At 39.1% G+C, this 21,097-nt stretch overlaps 3 protein-coding genes across 5 annotated transcripts in view; 1 reads left to right on the top strand and 2 right to left on the bottom strand.

The window, feature by feature from the left end:
* stx1a (syntaxin 1A (brain)) overlaps positions 1 to 11,963 on the bottom strand; it is a 53,251-nt gene extending 41,288 nt beyond the window's left edge. For 2 of the 3 annotated variants that reach the window (XM_054619625.1, XM_054619471.1), the window contains exons 1-2: positions 11,720 to 11,963; positions 11,464 to 11,544 (exon numbers count right to left, since the gene is read on the bottom strand). In XM_054619625.1, the coding sequence (XP_054475600.1) occupies positions 11,464 to 11,544; positions 11,720 to 11,749 (111 nt within the window). In that variant the 5' untranslated portion in view covers positions 11,750 to 11,963. The remainder of the gene's footprint in view (positions 1 to 11,463; positions 11,545 to 11,719) is intronic. The other variant, XM_054619548.1, reaches the window with a different exon arrangement.
* A 356-nt stretch (positions 11,964 to 12,319) lies between these two features.
* bud23 (BUD23 rRNA methyltransferase and ribosome maturation factor) lies at positions 12,320 to 17,514 on the bottom strand. Its single transcript, XM_054600316.1, has 12 exons — positions 17,288 to 17,514; positions 16,921 to 16,958; positions 16,638 to 16,733; positions 15,986 to 16,068; positions 15,394 to 15,490; positions 15,191 to 15,287; positions 15,032 to 15,082; positions 14,856 to 14,941; positions 14,563 to 14,608; positions 14,405 to 14,466; positions 13,429 to 13,518; positions 12,320 to 13,254 (listed from the first exon to the last, which is right to left on the bottom strand). Exons 1-12 carry the CDS (start codon positions 17,333 to 17,335, stop codon positions 13,200 to 13,202), a joined length of 849 nt encoding a protein of 282 aa, XP_054456291.1. The 5' UTR covers positions 17,336 to 17,514; the 3' UTR covers positions 12,320 to 13,199.
* Positions 17,515 to 18,563: 1,049 nt separating this feature from the next.
* Positions 18,564 to 20,881, top strand: dnajc30b (DnaJ (Hsp40) homolog, subfamily C, member 30b). Its single transcript, XM_054601845.1, has one exon. It carries the CDS (start codon positions 18,565 to 18,567, stop codon positions 19,705 to 19,707), a length of 1,143 nt encoding a protein of 380 aa, XP_054457820.1. The 5' UTR covers position 18,564; the 3' UTR covers positions 19,708 to 20,881.
* Positions 20,882 to 21,097: the final 216 nt, after the last annotated feature.

Here is a 21,097-nt window from a genome sequence, read left to right as displayed (position 1 = left end):
AGCCTGCATACTCTTACACCAGCATGTACAGATACATACACATAAGCGTTTCAGCTTGAAGGAATATCATGTGATAGACTCTTATTTGCTTTTTTGAGTGTTAGATGGAAAAATCAATAACTCTCATATATTTCTGTTCAATATGAAGGTATAGCTAAGAGGTGATTAGCTTAACTTAGCTTAAAGATTGGAAATAGGGGAAAACAGCAAACCCGATGATGTCCAATGGTAGCAATCAGCCGACCAGCACCTCTAAAGCTCACAAAATTAACACTTTTATTCAGGTATTCTGAACAATGTGTAACATTTTGTGTTTTTACTGAAAGTTATATGCCAGGCAACACAATAACTCTCTGCAAGAAAGTTAATATATCCCCAAATATCCAACAATTTAATGTACAATACAAACAAATATAAGCAAGAGAATATCACAGTATCAAAGAAAACACACAAGAGTGGAATCTGCTTTCACTTTTAAAATGGATTTGGGTCTTCCAATACGAGGAGTGACAGTTAGTTTGTAGTTTTTCTGCTGAGGCAAAAGAGGGTTTTTAAATCAGCAAGGTCTGAAATTGTCTTAATTGTATTGTACTTTGTAAAAGGTTAGAAACACAAATATGAAGCTTTTCAATTTCTAACTCAAAGTTTAACATAATTAAAATGGATTTACATAGTCACAGAAATTACTTTTTAGGCCTTTAAAGCCAAAAGAGAGTTTCCAACAAAAGAAATGTAAACCACACAACAGTTCAACTAGTTCATCTGAAAAAGTTAAAATTTCTCAAACTTTCTAGCCAATGATTAACTGAGAAATATGTGCTCGTTTCTAATCACATATCAGTCATTACACTACATTAGCCTGGATCTCATGTGGCTTCATCTCATTTATCTAGCCTCTGTCAAACTAATTCACTTTCCCATTAGCGGTCTTTGAGATCCTTTTTATTGCTGGGAAAAAGGAATGTAGTTTTCATCTTTTACTGATTGAAACGGCCCCTTATTCTCATACCCCAAGGAGAAAGTAATCTGCAAATGAATGGATAAAGAAAACATAATCGTTGCATCACTTGATCTAAGAGTTCACATGTAACTAAAGAATCTAATACAATTCATATAACAGGCTTTCCTAGTTGTGTGTATCAAAGAATGCAACGTTTGGAACAGTGATGAGATATTTGAGTAGAAACCACCATCGAAAAGGTGCCGCTGTAAAACTGTTGTAGAACAATCATTAAAACCATAGGTCCAATTAATGTTTAAAAATTGCAGAGTTGTATCAAGATATTATTTCATACACAAGGGCAGGCAGTCGGCCAAGTTCGTCCAGGCAAAGACACTAATGTGAATGCATTAGAAAAGCAGAGTAGAGTGCAGTGAGCTGGAGAAATAGTTTTATCAAATAAGTTGGGGGAGCACTTTTTCAGTATGGGCTGCCATGTTTTAAACAATTTATCCTCTTTAACTGTTAAATATGGCAATGATGGCTACGTATATCAGTGACATGCTAATCTACAGCTTACTGATATTTACGGCTGTGCTCATAACACGGGTAACTGCAAGTCTGTCTGTGTGGTTCTCTTGAGGCTCTGTGGAGAGTTTGACAAGAAATATTTTTGTATTTTGTTGTTTTGTGTTTAGTCAAATCAACAAAAAACGAATCCACTGAGACCTAGGCCAGAATGATACCATTTTAGTTTATGATGACATTTCAAGTTATTAAAACAAGTATTTGCTAAATGTAAATTTCTGGGGCTAATAACGGTCTAATAGGTAGTATTATTTTTGGTCGACTAAGATCTCTCACAGAGAGATCAGACAGGATTTAACGTTGTGCTTTTGAGTGATTCTTTATGGAGAAACTAAGTTTTATAGATCTGTCGATTAAATCAACTAATTGATTAGGCGACAACATTTTATGTGTTAATCAACCTAGAATTTCTTTGGTCAAGGACAGCCCTATTTATTCTCATTAATGCAACCATTTTTGGAAACAAAGTGCTGTTGCTTTCCAGTCTTTGATAATCTGTTTTTAAGCATTCATATCATCAAAACTGTTTGTTTACGAGAGGGAAAGGATCTATTTTCTTTTGAACATCCAGAAATAACCAAATCTCTGTGAGGAACTAAAGTTTTCTATATAAATTGGAGCAAAATAAAATAAACAAACGACAATCCTGAAATAAATTTAAAGAAAATCCTTTCTCAATTGTGCATCATAAAGAAAGATAAAGTTTGTGTAAGATAACCCTAAACTTATTTGCATATATCTGGTGTTTACTTAGCAATTATAGATGGATGCTTATGCACCTTTTCTTGTCATCTCAAACACAAATCCATTTTGGATAGTTAACATGTGATGTGCCAACATACACGTGGAGGTGGGGAAGAAATGTAGGGAAATGGAAAATGAACATTAGGAGAGGAACCAGATCTTGAGAAAAAATGTCTGAGAGGACAGACTTCAGCGAGAGATAGTGAGGCAATTGGCACAAAACTACAAGTGAGAAGAATGCAGCACCACTGTGATCCCGCTAATATTATCTAAACCCACTCAAAGTATATTTAATCCAACACAATCTGATGCACTCATGGTTTTACTCTTAATTTAACATTTTGAAGGTAAAATCATTCTGTCCAAAACAATGTAATGCCACAAGAGTCCCAATCTTTGTGTTTACCTTTATTGTGCTCAACTGTCATGACAACAGTCAAGATGGTGGGTGTCATGTTCTTGGTGTGGTGCATAACTCTTCACATGGTATGAATAAAAAAAGGTTTGGCGTTGGTATGGCAATGAGATGCAGTTAGGGAGCTGCCGACTATCAGAAGCAGAGAGAAAAGAGGCGGCAGCAGCAGGAGGCAGAGGAGGAGGACGACAAGCAGGGAATCAGAATAAGCTTCGAGAGCACGAGTAATGTGCTCCACCTCCACAGAGAGATGCTGTATCTCCTGCAGAGAGGGTGAGCTTTGGTCTGTTTTTTTTCTTTGAGTGGTCGGGAGGGGAGAAGACCCCAAACCTCCACCTCCCATCTAGATCTGAAGCTCCGGCTGAGCCACATAGGACTTCAATGCTGCCACTCTTGACTCAGCCTACAGACTTGGACTTGGCCATCCACACACAGCAGATGCTCCGAGCCAGACTTGCAAACATGCATGCACACAACAGCTGACACACTGATGATATACAGTACAACAGACGGTTATCACGCAGAGAGATCAGGGCCTGTACAAGGCGGTCCCCATTAGGCCATAATCCTTCAGTTCACCCTTCCTCTGGGGCTCACGCTCGGGTGAAACACCCCGGCAGGAGTAGTGGCCTGATTATGCTGTTTATTAGATTAGAGAGTTGTTCTTGGCAACGTGCCAGCAGGGAGTCGCTCCATAAAGACAAAAGGCAGTGCCTGGACATCCAGTGTAAACAGGAGGAGCAGGAAATGTAGTTCACGAGTGAGGGAGCAAGAGATAAAAAAAAGATATCTAGTGTGCAGGCTGCAAAATCACAGCTGTCAGCACAGAAAAAAAGAGGGGGAGAAACAGGGCACCACTGCAGTTAATGAAAGCTGTGAAAGTGTAATTGTCTGTAAGACGACATAGAGACACAAAGCGTGTGTCGATGTGTGAGTAAGTATTCTGACCCTTTTTCCGCGGTTTTATCTTAGAGTAAGAGAGAGAAGAGAAGCGAGAGACAGTTCAAGTGGGCAGTACTTTATTGTCCTTTTGAGCAAAAAGCAGACCGGTTTCCTTCTCTTTGTATTACAGCCAATTCAAGCAGCTTCATGCAGTCCCATTAGAAATGACTCATAAAAATCTGTGTCAGCTGCACAGAGGAATACTGAGAGCATAACCAGATATATTATCATAATACGGCTAGGTAACATTTATTATGGATGTGTGTTCACTCATATGAACACACATACTTGATCTTTTATTCATGTTTTCTACAGAAGACAAATAAAAAGATACGAACAATGAAAACTGAATCGCAGACTTTTTTGGGCTTCATTTGCAAAGCGCACACACACATTGATTCTAATGCTGTATATTAGAATAAATGTTGTGTCTTGTTCATGTTTCAAGTACAGTAATTACCAGTTTTCGACTTGTAAAGGACGCTCACATCAACATTAAAGTTGGATATGAATAACAAACTACAATTTTTTTGGAAAGCTTTTATATATATATATCTTCATAAGACAGGTGTGCCTGAAGAGTAAAACAAATGAGATGCATCACATCAATCACAGTATGTCATTTAAAATATTTACCCCCAAATTGTCATTAATATAGAGCTACATTGTCGATGCATGCCATCTTCATACAACTTGAATTTTCTGATTATGTGAATGCTCTCAAGTCAAGGGAACTTTCCCATCGCTACCACCCCATATAATGTGAAAGTAGCATAAACATAACCCTGATTTGAACCTTAAAGGGAGAGTTCAACAAAATCACAAAACCCATTTTCTCTATTAACCTCTAACAGTATCTATCCATGCAGGTAACTTTGGTTTCATACTTTGGTTTGCAAAGTGAATTATCCAGCATAATTGTTTCCATGTCACTCTATTTTAAATGTAATTCTTATATGTTCCGACCAGAACAAACACATTTCGATTAACCTTGAATAGTGTGATGACAAAACTTAGATATCACACAAAAATAAGCAAGTTCAAAAATAGGGTTAGCATTAGCAGCTTCAGACTGAAACATCTGAAATTCTGTGTTTCTTTGGTTTTAAGCCAATAAAATATTTAAGCCAATAAAATCTACCACTTGTGCCTCGCCTGTTGAGGCACAAGTGGTAGATTATTACAACACCAGGCTAGCAGTTTAGTATGCCCACTTCAGTAGATATCTCTGCAACAGAATACACAGACGTCTTTGACGTAACATCAACACTGTAACCTCTTAACCATCTGTTGATAATGTAAGTTAATTTATGGAACGTTTTAAACAAAGATTCTGACCAGATCTTAAACATTGCACCTTTAATCATGAAGCTGATTATCGAATAAGAGTGAATTTTATATGAGTGCAAGGGTTGAATTAAATTCATAGGTCACGAGAAACCCAAAACAATGATCATGTGATTTTAGAGAAAACATGTATATTCATTGAAAATCGAAATAAAATCAAAGCTGTAGGATTCAGTTCATAAAAATCAAAAGGAGCATTGGTGGTACAAAGCTGGTGCTGACACAGCAAAACCACCAATCAACGTACCGCTCTATAACTGACTGATTGCCCGGCTGGTCGACTGAGTTACTGTCAGAGTAAATGACCAGCTGATGGAAGAGGAGGGCACAGCGAGGGCTATTGAGACAGGATAATTACACAACAAGGGAGCAGCGTGGGTGACGACATGAAGTGATAGATTGAGCTAGCCAAATGTAAAACTCAGTCAGGTCTTTTTGCATTACCCCTCGCTGATAACAACACCGGCAGCAATCTTTGAAGGAAATCAACAAGTCTCCATCTTTGTTTCAGGGCTTACACAGATGGCTGGTGTGAATGTTTGCAGATGTAGTTAGCAGGAAAGAAAATAATGTGCACTGTAGCTGATCAATGCACTCCTGTGGATAACTTGCTAATACAAATACAGATCAATACTTTTTGTTTTAATCTAAGACACATATGTAAATATTTCAAACAAGCTCCATTGTTGTATCTACACATTTATGCCCCTGGAGTACTGACATCAATTTCCGCCTACAGTAATTGATTTTTGGGTGAATTTTCCAGCTATTAAAATAAATCTAGTGGCATGTTCATTGGCGGCTATTTCCTGGTTGGAAAAACAGTAATCTCGATCAGATTTTTGTGTGTAGCATCAATGCGGGACACCACAGGCAAAAGAAAGGTTTTTCATGCACTAATCAATTATGAGAAGTTTGGCTATTTTGCATCCATAAGCCATCTTTCAGACTAATAGAAAGATACATAAAAAAAATATATATTTAGATGTTTGTTTTACTACTTTGTCTAATTGCATCTGTCGATTTCTCCTAAATTCACTAAAGGTTACAATTAGATAATGCCTGATTATCATGTTTAAACATTTTAGAAATTTCAGAAAAACACGAAAAATTATTGAATTGATGTCACTGATCAACTTGAGATGTTTCATGGTGATGTATATTAGTTTATTTGTTTTACCCTATTCACCTGTAGTGTCTTCAAAAATGTACGGAATCTTACAAAACATGTCTTTAAAGGCCTCAAAATGAGTTTTTTCTCACATCTTCACTTTAGTAGCACTTACATACACAAAACTTTCCAGTTCATTCCTATCCATATTCCGAGGGGGGTTTATAGAGGGGTTTGATCATATATCATTCATAGCCTGGTTTATAGAACATTCTATTCTTAAAAACATGGCAAAATTTGGTTTATTATGGCTGTTGACAGTACTTTAGAGTTTACCCAATGTTCAGAACAATTTATCTCAGTATAAGTAATAAACTTGGGAAGTTTAATGCTGGTATCTTTAGCTTCCAACAGGGCGGCTATTTCAATCACTACTGATTTACTGATTAGTTATGGCATAAACAAATAAAACATAGTCCTACACAGAAAACAGCTTACATAAACAAAATGTCAGACTGCTTAATTAGGTAAGACAAAAATGGCATTATAGTCCGGTTATCAGAGTTTCAGATTTGGGATTCAGTCCCTCAAAGTATGAATTGAATGTGAATCTCTATTGACAATGGTTCTAGAGTTTTAATCGAGACTCTTTATGAAGCTAAATGACAGGCACATTGGCTGTTTTGGCTGTTGGCACATCATTTTCCTTTGACTTATATATGGGGTTTTCTTATGTTCACTAAACATACATCTAGTTTCTGCTTTGCATTCCAGTGAAAAGCGACTGTGGCCGAGGTTAACAAGGTGCAGCGAGTGGAGTTCAGCATTTACACAAAGAAGAAGGATGTGGGTGGGAGAGGAGATGAAGCCATCGCAGCAGCACACAATCAGAATCTGTGCATGTGCAACAATTTCCTTTTCCTAACAATCCTCCTCAACGTCCTCCCCCTTAAATCATCTTTCTTTTTCTATCTCATTCTCCCTGTCCGTCATTCTCTCGCCTCCTTCTCTCTCACCCTCCTTTCTCCAGACTTCAGCTTCACTACAGAATCATTACAGCAGCTGGCCCACACAACATGAACTCAGTTACCTTTGTCTCGCTCTCCCTTCTGACGCCTTCACGGCACTTTTCTTCTTTAACGTCTCATTATCCCTCCTCAAGACCACGTCAACAGTCACTTATCCAACCAAAAGGATGTTCTTATGTTGTGTCTGCCTAATTACCTGGCCCTGAGAGAAACATCTTATTCTGCTTTGTATTTTTAGCAGATATGGTTGGAATAATAAATAGACATTATCATGCAATCTCTTCTTCATCAGTTCATCTTAATGCCCATTTTATCCCTCTTTTGCTCTTGCTCCCACTTTCCTCTCTCTGTCTTTCATCCCTGTCTGCCCTCTGCCTCCCTCACATCTTTCTGACCTTTAACAGTGAAATCATCAAAGTGACACCATTAAAACACACCTAAAAACAAATTTACCATCTGCCACGCTATAAAAGGTTAAATAATGACTTATAACCCGATAATAATGCGTCTTTCCACAAATCAATGATAATCAATTTCTGGCCAGAATTTAAATGTCTGCAGCTGACAGTTCTCACAGAGATAACTCTTTTTTCTGCAGTGACTCAGATTAAATTGCTGACCTTTGAGACTAAATGGTGGATGCTAACTTCCATTTTGGCTTGTTAGCTGGTAATTGGCCGATGGGTATGGATATTAATACATAAATTACATGCTGTTGAGGATGTTCATACACAAACTATTCTGGCCCGGGCATGTGCGTGTAGGCGCTGTGGGTGGTCGGTCAGTGTTCAGCCTTGCAGGAGTGGGTGAGAAAATGTCAAAGCTTCAGCTGAACTTTAATGACAGATCACAGGCAGGTAAAAGAGATGTACCGTCACCACTTAGGCTCTTCCCACCCCCTATCCTTTCTCATATTCCCCTGTGGGGTATATTCAGAGCTCCTCGCTGACCATGAAGGATTATGACAGCCCCAGTGTGGCACTAACACAATTATATAGTAGATATGGGGTTATTGTAACAGAGAGTGTGAGGGATGTGAAGGAATGGCAGGATGTGTAGAAAAAAGAATCATGGCAGCAAGAGGGAGAAATTAAACAGCCGTAGGACAGAAAGTGCAGAGGAAATCCAAGAAAAATATCAGAAAACAAAGGCAGAAAGAGACAGAGACACACAATTAAAACTACATAAAGAGTATTTTCATTGTTGAGTCGTTTTCTGGATTAACTGATTAATATTTTTTCTTTAAAATGTCAGAAAATGTACTTAATATATTAAGTTTTCTATGACAGACAAAAGTAGAAAATCATCTAATTTCAGAAGGTGGAACTGGGGGGCAACTGATGGCAAACAATTTATTTTGTTGATTACTTTAGAGGCAATGTATGTTAAAAGTGCCTGTTCAGACTCACATTGGCAAGATTAAGCATATTATTTTTATTAAAGATTATCACCCAACAAAGACAGACAGAGCTACTTAGAGCAAGATGATGTCAGTTACTGTTCATAGCCTTAATCTCCAACAAGTATCTGTGATAAAAGCCGTTATCTGCACTGCTCAAGAAACACTCTACTGCAATCGATTATAGACGATGTGAGAGGGGAGGTCTGCACATTACAAACTCAACTTTAGCAGCGCTAACAGAGATGACCCAAAGTTAATTCTCCTACAGCAGATGGGGAAGATATGATTACAGAATCTTTTTTATTTATTATCATGATTTCTGTTAGCTGATGCCTCAGGAGCTGCTGTTCTTTATAAGAAACACAATAACAGACAACCATTTGCAAAGACAGACAAATCCCTGGTGAAAGGCCAGATCGGTCACACTCATTTCATGGCTCATTAATGTTTTGATGAATAATGTGTCTGCCTGTGCCTTTCTTACAGTTTTAGTGACAACATAGGATGATGACAGCACACTTTAAATGCTGCTTTATTCTCTCCACCTCTGATCTTAAGGATGAAGTCTCATCTGTGAGCCATTTGCAGAGGCTTGAAGCTTTGAACGAGGACAAAAAAAAACTCTGACCCGCTAGGATCAGTGTTCGATTCAACAGCGACCACGTTTAGTTTTTTTTCAGCACTGCTGTTTGTGTCACTGACAAAGTGAAAACATCCAAGATGAGGTCAAGGACAAAAGGAAAAACAGGTGAGGACATGGAATAAAGTGGAATAAAGGGGAGGTGGATGGGAGCCGAGAAAAAAGAGAAAGCATAATGAAAAAAACAATAGTCAAAGACACAGAGCATTTGAGTCGGTGCTCCACACACACACACACACACACACACACACACACACACACACACACACACACACACACACACACACACACACACACACACACACACACACACACACACACACACACACACACACACACACACACACACACACACACACTTCTAACACTGTCCAATAAGGCTGCACAGAGGAGAGAAAGGGAGAAAGGAAAGTAAAGGGGAAGACAGGAAGCCATCTGATAAATCACTGATAGGAAAAGAGCAAAGAGTAATAACGGAGGAACTCGGCTCACCGAGAAAATTAAAATAAAGAGATCCTTCTTATTAAAAAGAGATGGAGATGGGAAAAGAGGCAGATATGGTCAATCAAACGACAAGCCAGAAGAGAAAAAAGACGCAGCTGATAAAACGTTAGAAAAAAAAATGAGGAGATAATAAATAAAAAAAAATTGATTGATAACATTTCCTGTGGAGTGAAAAATCTGTAATGACCTCATCATTATGTTTCCCCCTTAGGTTTCAGAGCTCGAAGACAGCTGACAAACACATCTTATCAGCACCATCTGTCCCCAAATCACTGCTTAGCCAAATGGGAGTGATGGGACGAGGTGAGAGGAGGATTGCAGCGTACCATTGTACACTATTGCAGTGCTTTTATACAACCCCACATGTATACAACACTGTGCTATTCTAATGTGCTGTCCAGACCCACTGAGACATCTGCATGAGACTCAAGAAGCTGCATTAACGCCAGGCTGAAAAACAATATCAATCTAATGCTGATGGGAAATAACAGTCTGTGACGTGCAATTTACTTCTATTCTATTTGATCTGGATTGCCTGAAATTGGTCTGGCTGCAGCCGCTCCTGCTGTCATTTCTCAGATATGAAAGATATGATAAAAAATAATAAAAAAGAACAGAATCAGTCGCTGACATTACAGTTATGTCATTGGGTTGGATATTTGAAGCTGATGAGGAAGATTTGGTGTGGCAGGCTGTAAACACTTTCTCAAACACACACACACACACACACACACACACACACACACAGTTGGCAGGGCTTGGTTGTCTCCCATGAGGCCAATTCATAGCTAGATCTTAAATGAAAAACTGAGGAGGAGTAAATTGCCCCGCCCCCTTTCCCCAGTTTAACTGTCAATTACACAAATATAACAATGGCCACTTTACAATGGCCACTTTACACACACACACACACACACACACACACACACACACACACACACACACACACACACACACACACACACACACACACACACACACACACACACACACAGCAGCTTTGCTATGAGGACAACGTTTATTACATCTGTCAAGCGAAAAACCTCATCAGCCCTTCATCATCTTGGTCTCATTAATAATTTAGTTTAATGAACTATATGTCACGAGTTCAAACCGTATAATCCAAAAATGTCAAGGCTAGATGATGACGAATGGAGGGTAGAATTGCGGAGATTATAAATAAATGGTAATTCAAGTCGGATTGAAACACCTGGCTCTGTGCACATGACTTTATAAACTGCAATAGAAACGTTGGGGAAAGACAACACATTGTGCTCGGCGGTGGTTGTTAGAGGTTCGTTTAGGATGAGAGCGCCTGTGACGCGCAGAGAGCAAACATCACACAGGTGAAATGGGCGAGCTGGGACCAATTTACCGTTTCAAATCACACACACCCATAGTTGGCCAGATCGATCAGATCAAACCACACACACACACACACACACACACACACACACACACACACACACACACACACACACACACACACACACACACACACACACACACACACACACACACACACACACAGAGATTAATTCACCGGTAACATTGCCACACATGTTACAAAATGTGCAATCTAACCCTTTCTGGTGAAGTTTATATTCTGAATACTAAATTAAAAAAAAAAATGCTTATTCAATTAATGACCCCCATCGAGATTAAAAACCATTCAGTAAAGAATGTCTGATCCAATAATCTCTCTCTTAAATCCCAGAGATTTAATAGCCATGAACAGGCAGGTCAAAGTGATTTTTCTCTCGGAGAACGGATAGATAATGACTTTTACTTTGATTTAATACCTGAATCATTCCTCTCAGCTGGGCTTTAACCTGCTTTAGCCACACAGTAATGCTCGGCAGCAATATGCTGTATATGGTTGCCTGTAATAAAAACCCAACATTTTAGCCTCAGTCACAACTGTTGCTCAACCAGCGCACCCAGCTCTCTGGATCAGCGCTGTATGAAGACATATGTCATCTGAAAACGTCTCCATAACGCGTCTGTTCACACAACGGGTGAATGCTGACAATCACCAGGAATCAGACTGTAACTTACATGTTTAAGTTCTTGCATGCGGTCCTTCATGGTTCCCGGTAAATCACTCTGTTCCCGATGTCTTCTGGGTGTGTGCGGTGATGGAGACAGACAGGATGAGGCGAGAGAGGAGCTGATTTTACCACTTTGGTTTTGGATGGTGGGACCACTTTACGAAGCCGGGTGACGCGCACTAAAAAGGTGAGGCGAGGCCTTTACGTTAACCCATTACGCACCTTCCAACTTCCTCCTCAATCCGTGCTAATTGATCCGTCTTTTTTTAAACGCTCCTCTTCTATGTAAGTTTCTTTTTTGTTCCGTTAAAGTTGGTCCGTAATTATGAAGACTAGACTGACAAGAAGCTACCAGCTCAAGGAGTCTATGTGAGTGGTGACTGGTGGATGTGATGATTGTTTGAGCAGGTTTTTAGAGATAACGCCCAGGTGGCTCCCAGAGTGCCATAGCGCACAGCGACCTCTGTCGGCTACACGTGATGCACACTGGTATGAAAGTAGCAAAAGACCTCGATATTAATATAGGATTTTATTTTTTTTAAACACACTCAGAAATGTGTCATACATTTGCTTTTACAACTACATAATAAAATATAGTTGAGTTCCTTTTTCCGATGCCTTCATTAGTCCATGTGGGACTTTCAACTGTATCCAATAATGTATGTTTTTCTTACTAAACACAAATTTGAATTACCTTTTTAATAGTCAAAATGTCTTTATTATGTTATACGGAAGGTATTTAATGCACTCTACTGATAATAACAATCTATATAAACCATCAAGCCTACAAAAAGATTTTTTTCCAAATGATTTAGTGGTAGTTCCAGCAGAAATGTGCCATTTGATTTGATTTGAAAGTTAGTTTAGTTCCGTTTTTCCCTTATAAGCAAAGTATTCTTTCTACATATGGACTCTCCCCTTTTAGAAACCTTCATTATCGTAATGAACTTGCAGTGCATTCAAGGCAAACAAACACATTTGCGTAGGCATTGCATGTGCCATTTCATATATGTATGCTTTTGATAGGATTTTGAAACGGTGCAGCCTTCACAAATGCATGGACGTCATTAGTTCAATTCCTTCTAAATACTGGGAAAATACCTGTAAATATACTACAAATCTCTATTGTTGTAGATTTTTAATAAAAGTCTGATCAGCGATAGAAGATGTGGCATTTGATAATTTATAAAAAAAATTATTGTAATTCAATGACATTGTTAGTGCAGTGAATGCCAACTCTGTCTCCACTGTAAGCAGTACAGATGTCTGTCCATGTACTTGGTATCTTCCAGCCAACATGAACATGGAGAATGAAATCTTACCAATATCTGTGAAAAACAAACTGCCAAACAAATGTAGAAATGATTGGCCAGAATAGCTTTTTACTGTTGCATCTCATTCACTTGGATTAAGGATTTTGAGTCCAAACACTGCAGTTCGAGGGGGGATTGTGTGTCGCGGTACAGAAGCACAGCTGCATGAGTCACTTAGAAATGAGGTCTTCTCTGACGTGCAGTGTATTTTGTGTCCGCTCGAACCTCCCTGCAGACCAGAAAACACACAGCAGAGAGAGATACAGCTAATCAGAGGAGATGCTGTTAAATTGAAACTTAAGTATATCACATTACTTAGAGAATTAATATTTTAGCACAAAATAATAAATTCAATTATTTGTCCTGAAAGAGTTTAAAAAACAGTCTTGTTATCAGTACGTACCGTCCCTGTCTTCTCCTCCTCTCCTTCTTCTCAAAGATCCAATCTCGTCCCTTCTTCGCTGATTTCCCCTTCATGTTTTTGAACCGGGATCTTCACAAAGACAAAGTGTGGCTGATTAGCTAATTAAGAATGCACCTTGTTCTTTGTGACAAACTAGAGCCGAAACTCTTTGCCTCTGATGCTCAATGTTTGATCCAGTCTCTTTCTGTAACCAGGAGAAGCAACTTGAACGTCACTTTGTAAAAGGGAGGAAAAGCTGCCCGACAGGGTTTTAAGTCAGACAGGACAACGACCCTTTTAAGATTTCTCTCGGTCTTTCGGCTTCATCAAAGCAGGTATGACTGAACCCGCACTTATCAGGGCCAAGACCTGTTTTTAAATGGCTGTTTTAATACAAATCAATAAAGATATTCTAGATTATTCAAACCAGAGTGAAGTCGGGCAGAAACTGACGTCTGCTTTGATTAATCATTCAGTCTTTAACATGATAAAAGAAATATGGGGGGGTCACAAATTCCAAGAGCTCAATATTGAAATTACTTGTGCTTTCCAGCTAACACACCAAAATCCAGAAGATATTTAGTAGACTATCATATTAGATAAAGAAAAGCAGCCAATCCTCACATTTGAGAAGCTGAGACCTACTAATGTTTGAGATAAAAAAAAAAAAAGAAAGAATCAAACAATTAACTAGAATAAACAATTTACAAACAATCTATTGAAATGTATGGGTGTTAAAATCCCATATGTTTGGGGTATCTACAAAATGCCTTACATGCAAATTTCTAGCAGTAAGAACATCTAGAAAAAACAGAAAAGTAACAAAAAATATTCCTTTCTGAATAACGTACATCAACAAACAAATAAATATAGATGAGGTCTGGTGATGGACAAAGACTCTGCTTCTTCCAACCATGTAAACAGCTTCATCAAAACATCCAAATAAGCAGTGTCTCCCTGCTGTGAATAACTTTACCTTTGTCCTGAATACTGGACCTGGTTTGAAACACCTCTGTCTGAGGTTTCTGCTCCCAATCCCTTAAAAGAACAAACAGAGATCACAGTGATCATAATGTAGCTAAATAAAATGCACACACCACCATATCCATTAACGCTAACTCATTTCATTCTTACTTTGGGAAGGGCTCCTGTTACTCCAGCAAACAGACACAGGAAGAACCTGGAAACAAACAAGATGTGTGTGAATGATTGAGTAATTCAGGCTGACCAAATTTAATTTGAGATAATTAATCACAAAGCTAATGGGACAAACAGTCGAGTCAATATTAATGTCCTTGTGTTCCAATTAGCCTTCTGTTGCAAGTACACACTGCTGATTTCACAGGCCATTAAGAAGGAATCAATTAAAGAAGGCTGCAGCTGAACATGTCAAAATAAAAGGCCCAGCTTTTATCATAGCTACTGACTTTTTAGCCTTGGTGCTGTTGGGGTAATCCACCACCATGCCTCCACCGAAGCCTGCCCTCATGGCCTGCGTCGTGATCAGCTCAAGCTTTAGAGAGGGAAGAAGAAGAAGACTGAACTCAAGTAATCTGTAGGAAGAAAATAAGGTTTTAATCCAAGCTGCACAACGTTATTTCACCTGTTCCGAGTTCTCTGGATAAAGCTGGAAAACTGCACGAGAGCCTCTTGACTGAAAGACAAAGAGTAGGGAGAAGTAAGCAAAGGTCTTCATCGTAAAATATGGAATCTTGATGTTTGGTTTTAGCTGAGGAAGCCAACAGGAGTGACAAAACCTTACCAGAGAAGAGTAGAGAGTACTAAAGAAGGTGAAGAGCCTTTTAGGAGGACTATGTGTCCTCTTGTCGGCATTACAAAGCCACTGAAGAGCAGAGATACTGACAGGGAATAATGCAAAAGGTAAATGAAAAACAGAGTCAGAAATTATTCAAAATTAAAGAAACATTTTTATGTTTTTATACATAAGCATGTACTGTTGTTCACCTGATGCAGCCGTCGAAGGTGCCAGCTCGGAAAGGCATCCCCTGGCCCATGTCCCCCACTAAAAGGTCTCCCTCTACTTCTCTGTCTAGCGCAACATCTGTCACAGAGAAGACGTGATTTGATCAATGTTTCAGAAATGTATCCACATTTGTAATTCAGAGGTACAAAACTGAAAACTGATTTAATTTGTGTTTAATATGAAAAACCATCAAACTTAAAACAAGACACACTTTTTGTTAGTGATGCTCCAATACCGATATCAGAATTATAATTCCTGTTGATTTTGAAGATATTTTAGCAAGTTGCTGGAGTACAATTTTTCAATCTTCTGAATTACATTTTTATTTTATTTGTTACATTTGTTTCACAAATGTAGGAAAGCAATGTTTTAGTCAAGCCTGATGTTAATCTCTTCTTAAGTGAAGTTATCTCAACTAATTGATCTAAAACCACAAAAAGACAACATTTAAATGATATCAAATTATGAACATAACCAACTTAACTATTGTTAACATAACACATAATAATATGAATATATTGGTACATCCTCCAGCTCTTGCTTCCTGTTCAAATGTATCAGTGTCAAACTAACCCAGCATTGCAGTGCTGATGTCGACCCCAACCCAATAGTGTCCCTCCTCTGACAGGAAGTCTCCACTGAGACCAGAGCCGCACCTGAGAAACAGAGGACAGACAGTCACCTGAGTCCTTCACGTCAAAAACACATACGATCACTGTATTATTCTGGATCTTACAATGCGTTATGTTACAATTAGGCGAGACTATTAAGACTCACACTCTGACTTAAGCGTCTTTGGGTATCTAGAAAAGCGCTATATAAAATTAAAGTATTATTATTATTATTATTAATGCATCTAAAACTCCATGTTTCTACTAAGTTGCAGATTCTGCAAAGATACTTTATTTAAATAGGGTTATGTTTTATCTACAAATTAGAGTACATTCTGAATTTTGAAGTCTATATCACCTAGAAGATGGATTACCATTTGTGTGGCAAAATGCAGCAAAAGTCAACGTTAGAATGATGCGTAATCATATATAAATACCTCTTCAATGATACACAATGTACATCCTTTTGAGACAATTCTTAGTCTTACTATGACGGTATTCATTTTAAGCTTAACAATACAAAATATTCCATATCATTTCTTACTCAAAGTACTGCTACAATCAAGTTAAAAGTGTAGTGCTACATGTAAACACAGGCAGTGTCACCCACTCACCCCACATCTAACAGGAAACACGGCTGTCCCTCTGGCAGGTTTAAAAGCTCTACAGCTCTCTCTGACATCTGGGTCTGGATCTCAATCATTCGAGAGCTGTGAGGCAACAAAACACACAGAGATTTCAGACACTTCTGGAGATGGAAAGACATTCTTCAAGAAACAAGCTCAACCTTTATGTGGTGAAGTGCTATCTGTACTGACACACTAAGGTAGTTTTTATCCTACAAACATAGCGACCACAGTGACAGGAAGTTATTAAGAAAAAAAAACAGAGACTCACTTTTGAGAGTATTTCTTTGCCTCGGATTCATTGTAGAACTGCGTGGATGAGATCACATCAGATTAATACATCAACACTTAAATGAAACAGTCTCTGACTCCACTGTGGACCCAGTTTGTGCCTCTTAAGCATTACTATTAGTCATTACTTTAATATATGAGAAACAAACAAACAAACTAGAGATAATTACAGTATTGTAGAAAACAACATTTGCTTGACGATCGTAAGGCCTACCGTCCTTTCCACACTTATTCAGTTCCCTGTTAAAATATTGATGTATTATATGTTTAAAGACCTTTAAAGACCCAGGCTGCTGCTGATGCTACCGTTAGCTTAGCATTAAAACACTACAATAAACCGCACTGACCACATCTGGAGGAGCTGTGTGTTCAGGCCGTCGACAGTTGGAGGTCATGGTTGTCCTTTTGTTTGGGCCGCTTATCCAAAGATAAAGAAAAATGTGTAATATCAGCTCATAAACAAGCTAAATGTTGTGATAGCCCACGATCCACACGTGAAGACCGATGACGTCATACACAGGCGACGTAAGAAGTTCTTCTTCGTTGGGTTGAATAAAAGCAACGCAGCTGAAACAGACGCCCATGTCGCCCCCCTGTGTGCACCCAAGTATAGACGTGTATCCAACTATCCAAACTTATAACACACTAATTATTTTAATGCAAAAACACATATCGTTCTTGTAAAATAAACTTGTTCTTGTATTTCTTTATTTTCAGCAAAAAAATGCAATTCAAATACACTGTGCAATTATAGTTATTATAGTTTTCTGTCTGTATATATAATATTTCAGTTATTGTGGATTCTTTACTGTTTTTATTGCTTATTTATAATATTTTTTTGTTTGTTTTTTTTAATCTTGTTTTTCTTTTACTATGTCTCTTGTTTGCACTATAACCTATGCTGCTGTAATCCTGTAAATGTTCCCGCTACGGGATTAATAAAGGATTATCTTATTTTATCTTATCTTATTTTAAAAAACTAATAAAAAAACGACATGCAGGCATATTGCAATCTGCGAATGGATATAATTCAGGCAGTAGTTATTCATCAAATTCAAGAAAAGTAAATAAATTATTACATGCCTGAAACACTATGTCAAGTATATAAAAACATGCTATAAAATACATTCAATTACACAATATTTATGCTAATGTCCTCTGTCATGGGGTTTCACTTAACCTCTTAGTTCTGCATGACCATAAAAAAGATTTAGCTATGCCTGCTGTATTGTAAATCATTACATTACATTTATGCTTCCAAGAAGGCTTGAAATAGATCAATTTAGGAGAAGGTGTTTAAAAGGGTGTCCTTCAGTTTCATGGCCATTATTACCTGATATCTCTTACACTTTGAATCAAACCTAAGCCTATAGTTATATTGCTATTTATTTTTTTTACAGGAAAAGCATAGCTTAAAAGTTTGTCATTGCATACAAGTCTATTATATAAGAAATATATATCTACTTAGGTTCTCCGTATCCTGTAAACGGATTGGTCCAATTGGTCGGGTTGTATAACTACTTTATGTAAGCAGTGACTCCTATTGGCTCCTCATTGAAGTGACGTAGCTTGGCCGGATGCCGCATCATTAGTCCCGCCTCCTCACCGACCGGTTGTCGGCAAAATGGCTGAGATAGGTCAGCGGCTGGGCACCGGTGCTTACCGGCTGTCCGCCCTCAGAAACAGCCAGGGTCGACCGGTGTGCACCGGAGAAAGTCCCGGATCTCTGCTGGTTAAATGCACTTTCAGTAACAGTCGGTTAAAAGACGAATCGACCCCCGATCAATGTGAAGTTCAGCCAAGAAGCAGAGCAACACCACGCAAAGCAGAGAAACTCTCCAGACTGAGAAGAAGTGAAAGTCAACGGGAAAATGGGACTTTGCTTTGTGCCTCTTCTTTGGAGCTGGATTCCTCCTGTTTTATCAGAGAGCGCCTGGCAGCTCACACTACAGCCCTTTACCTCTCAGCAAGACTGCAGCCTCTCCTCCAGGAGAAGCTGCTGCCTGGCCGGATGACACCCTGGACCAGAGGAGCTGTTTACATCCACCCTGACACCTTCAGGTCTCCTCAGCAGCTGCGAGCTTTCTGCACCGTCATCTTCATTCTGGCAAAGCAGGGGTCAGAGAGACTGAGGCGTCTGAAACCACATCCTGACACCCTGCAAGCCTCCAGTAGATGCTACAGCTGGAGGAGTGACAGCAGCTCGAAACATGCTCCTCTGCTGAACAGAAGCAGGACGTCCTATTACGACACCCTCAAAGTGTCCCCCGGTGCCACACAGTCCCAGATCAAGACGGCCTACTACAAGCAGTCCTTTGTCTACCACCCTGACAAGAACCCGGGTAGCGAGGATGCCGCCGAGCGCTTCTCTGAGATCAGCGAGGCCTACGCGGTGCTGGGCAACATCGGCCTGAGGAGGAAGTATGACCGAGGTATTCTGAGCAGGTCAGACCTTCAAGGTGGAGGGAGACCGACCTCCAAAGAGACCATGAGCAGGTCCACAGGCTCCCCACAGCAGCAGCATCAGTTCAGAGCCAGGCGGTTCTCCCAAGCCGGGGGGAAGACCATGTTTGATTTTGACGCCTTCTTTCAGGCTCACTACGGCGATCAGCTGCAGAGGGAAAGATACATGAAAGCCAGGAAGCAGCACATGGAGGAGCAACAGGAGGCTCTAAAGAAGTGGAGGCAGGGGAAGATGGTGGAGTTGACTGTGGCGATGCTGCTGACCGTGGCAGGCTTACTTTTTGTCAATATCTGCCAGTCCTGAAATAGAAGCAGCGACCTGGTGTGCAGCAAACTATGGGGTTGCATGTCACAACGCTCAGGGGGTGGAGGTGGAGATGGAGGGGGGGTGCTACCTCTGACTGTTTTGCAAGTATTGCACAGTTTCGGACAATTGAAGATGCTTTATTTTTTAGTGAGTTACAGGAGTAAATAAACACAGGATAACGGTGACTCATCTTTTAAAAATGTTATGAATAAACTGTGTCTTCTCACAAGCTGATTTTATCAAGACAGCAACTGAAAATATTTGTTTTCTTTATGAATAGGATCTGAAAAGCATAAAAAAACATCTCACACATACACTTACCTAGAAAGTGGTACTTGACCAAAAGCAGTAATCTGAAAACGTCATAGCCGGATGTAGAATTATTTATTCCTGCAACGGTTTGAGCATGTAGCTCCTTCGAGAATCCCAAAAGCACCCCATGTCTGGGTGATAGCATTTATATCATTTAATTTATTATCACGTTTGTTTCATAGTGGCATAATTACAATCTTGTAAAATTGCATACTTGCCCAGATGTTTAACAAACCAGATGTAAACATATTTGCAGGTTCAGTTCTATTTTCTATCAACAACAATTGCTCAACCAGTCGTGAAGTTATGTGTAAACACTTATACATTCACTCTCTATTAGTAGTGACAAGTCTGAAGCCAAACAACGAACTTAGCTCTGTTCATCTAAATACTGCACAAGGATGGAATAACTAAATGTGCCATGCTGAAAAATGCACAATTCCTCTGGATTCACTATACACAGGAACTGTTATGTAGAAAAGTACTTTAAAGTGTGCAATTACAAGATTATTAGGAAAGTAATACACGTTTCTCTGCATTCTACCAGGTGTTAGTGTTTATATTTGTATGTACTGAACATACACGATGCAAAATGTTGAGTTTTGTGTGAGGGAAACTGTAAGCAAACATCATAAAACTATGATTCATTTGTTTTAATTTATTAATAATCATAGTAAATGCTTTTATTTTTTGCAATGTTATAAGATGTGACCTCTAGAGGGCATCTGAGCACCTATAGATTAAAATGATCTCTGGGTTACAGCTGGAGGCCTGAGGGGCTCAGTGAGTTCAAACTGTGTGGAATGATATTAATAAATGTTGTGTAGGTCTCAGCCTGAAAAGAGCTGCTGCTGCTGCTGCTGTGGTTGACTGTGTGTCTGTTTTTTTCCCTGACGCATATTTGAAACATCTAAATGTCTGGGGTTAAGATATGTGGTTGATAAGTGGTCAACACAAGTAAAACTATGACCTTTGGACCAGGTTTACCAGCTGTCACACACATATGAACTGACTCTGAACATATAACGACTCAAAGTGTGTTCACATAAGGACCTAATAATGGAACATCGGTTTT

This window comes from Anoplopoma fimbria, chromosome 1, assembly GCF_027596085.1.
Source record: "Anoplopoma fimbria isolate UVic2021 breed Golden Eagle Sablefish chromosome 1, Afim_UVic_2022, whole genome shotgun sequence".
NCBI classification, from domain to species: domain Eukaryota; kingdom Metazoa; phylum Chordata; class Actinopteri; order Perciformes; family Anoplopomatidae; genus Anoplopoma; species Anoplopoma fimbria.
Note: the sequence above shows the minus strand (reverse complement) of the source record. Positions and strands in the feature narration are given on the sequence as shown.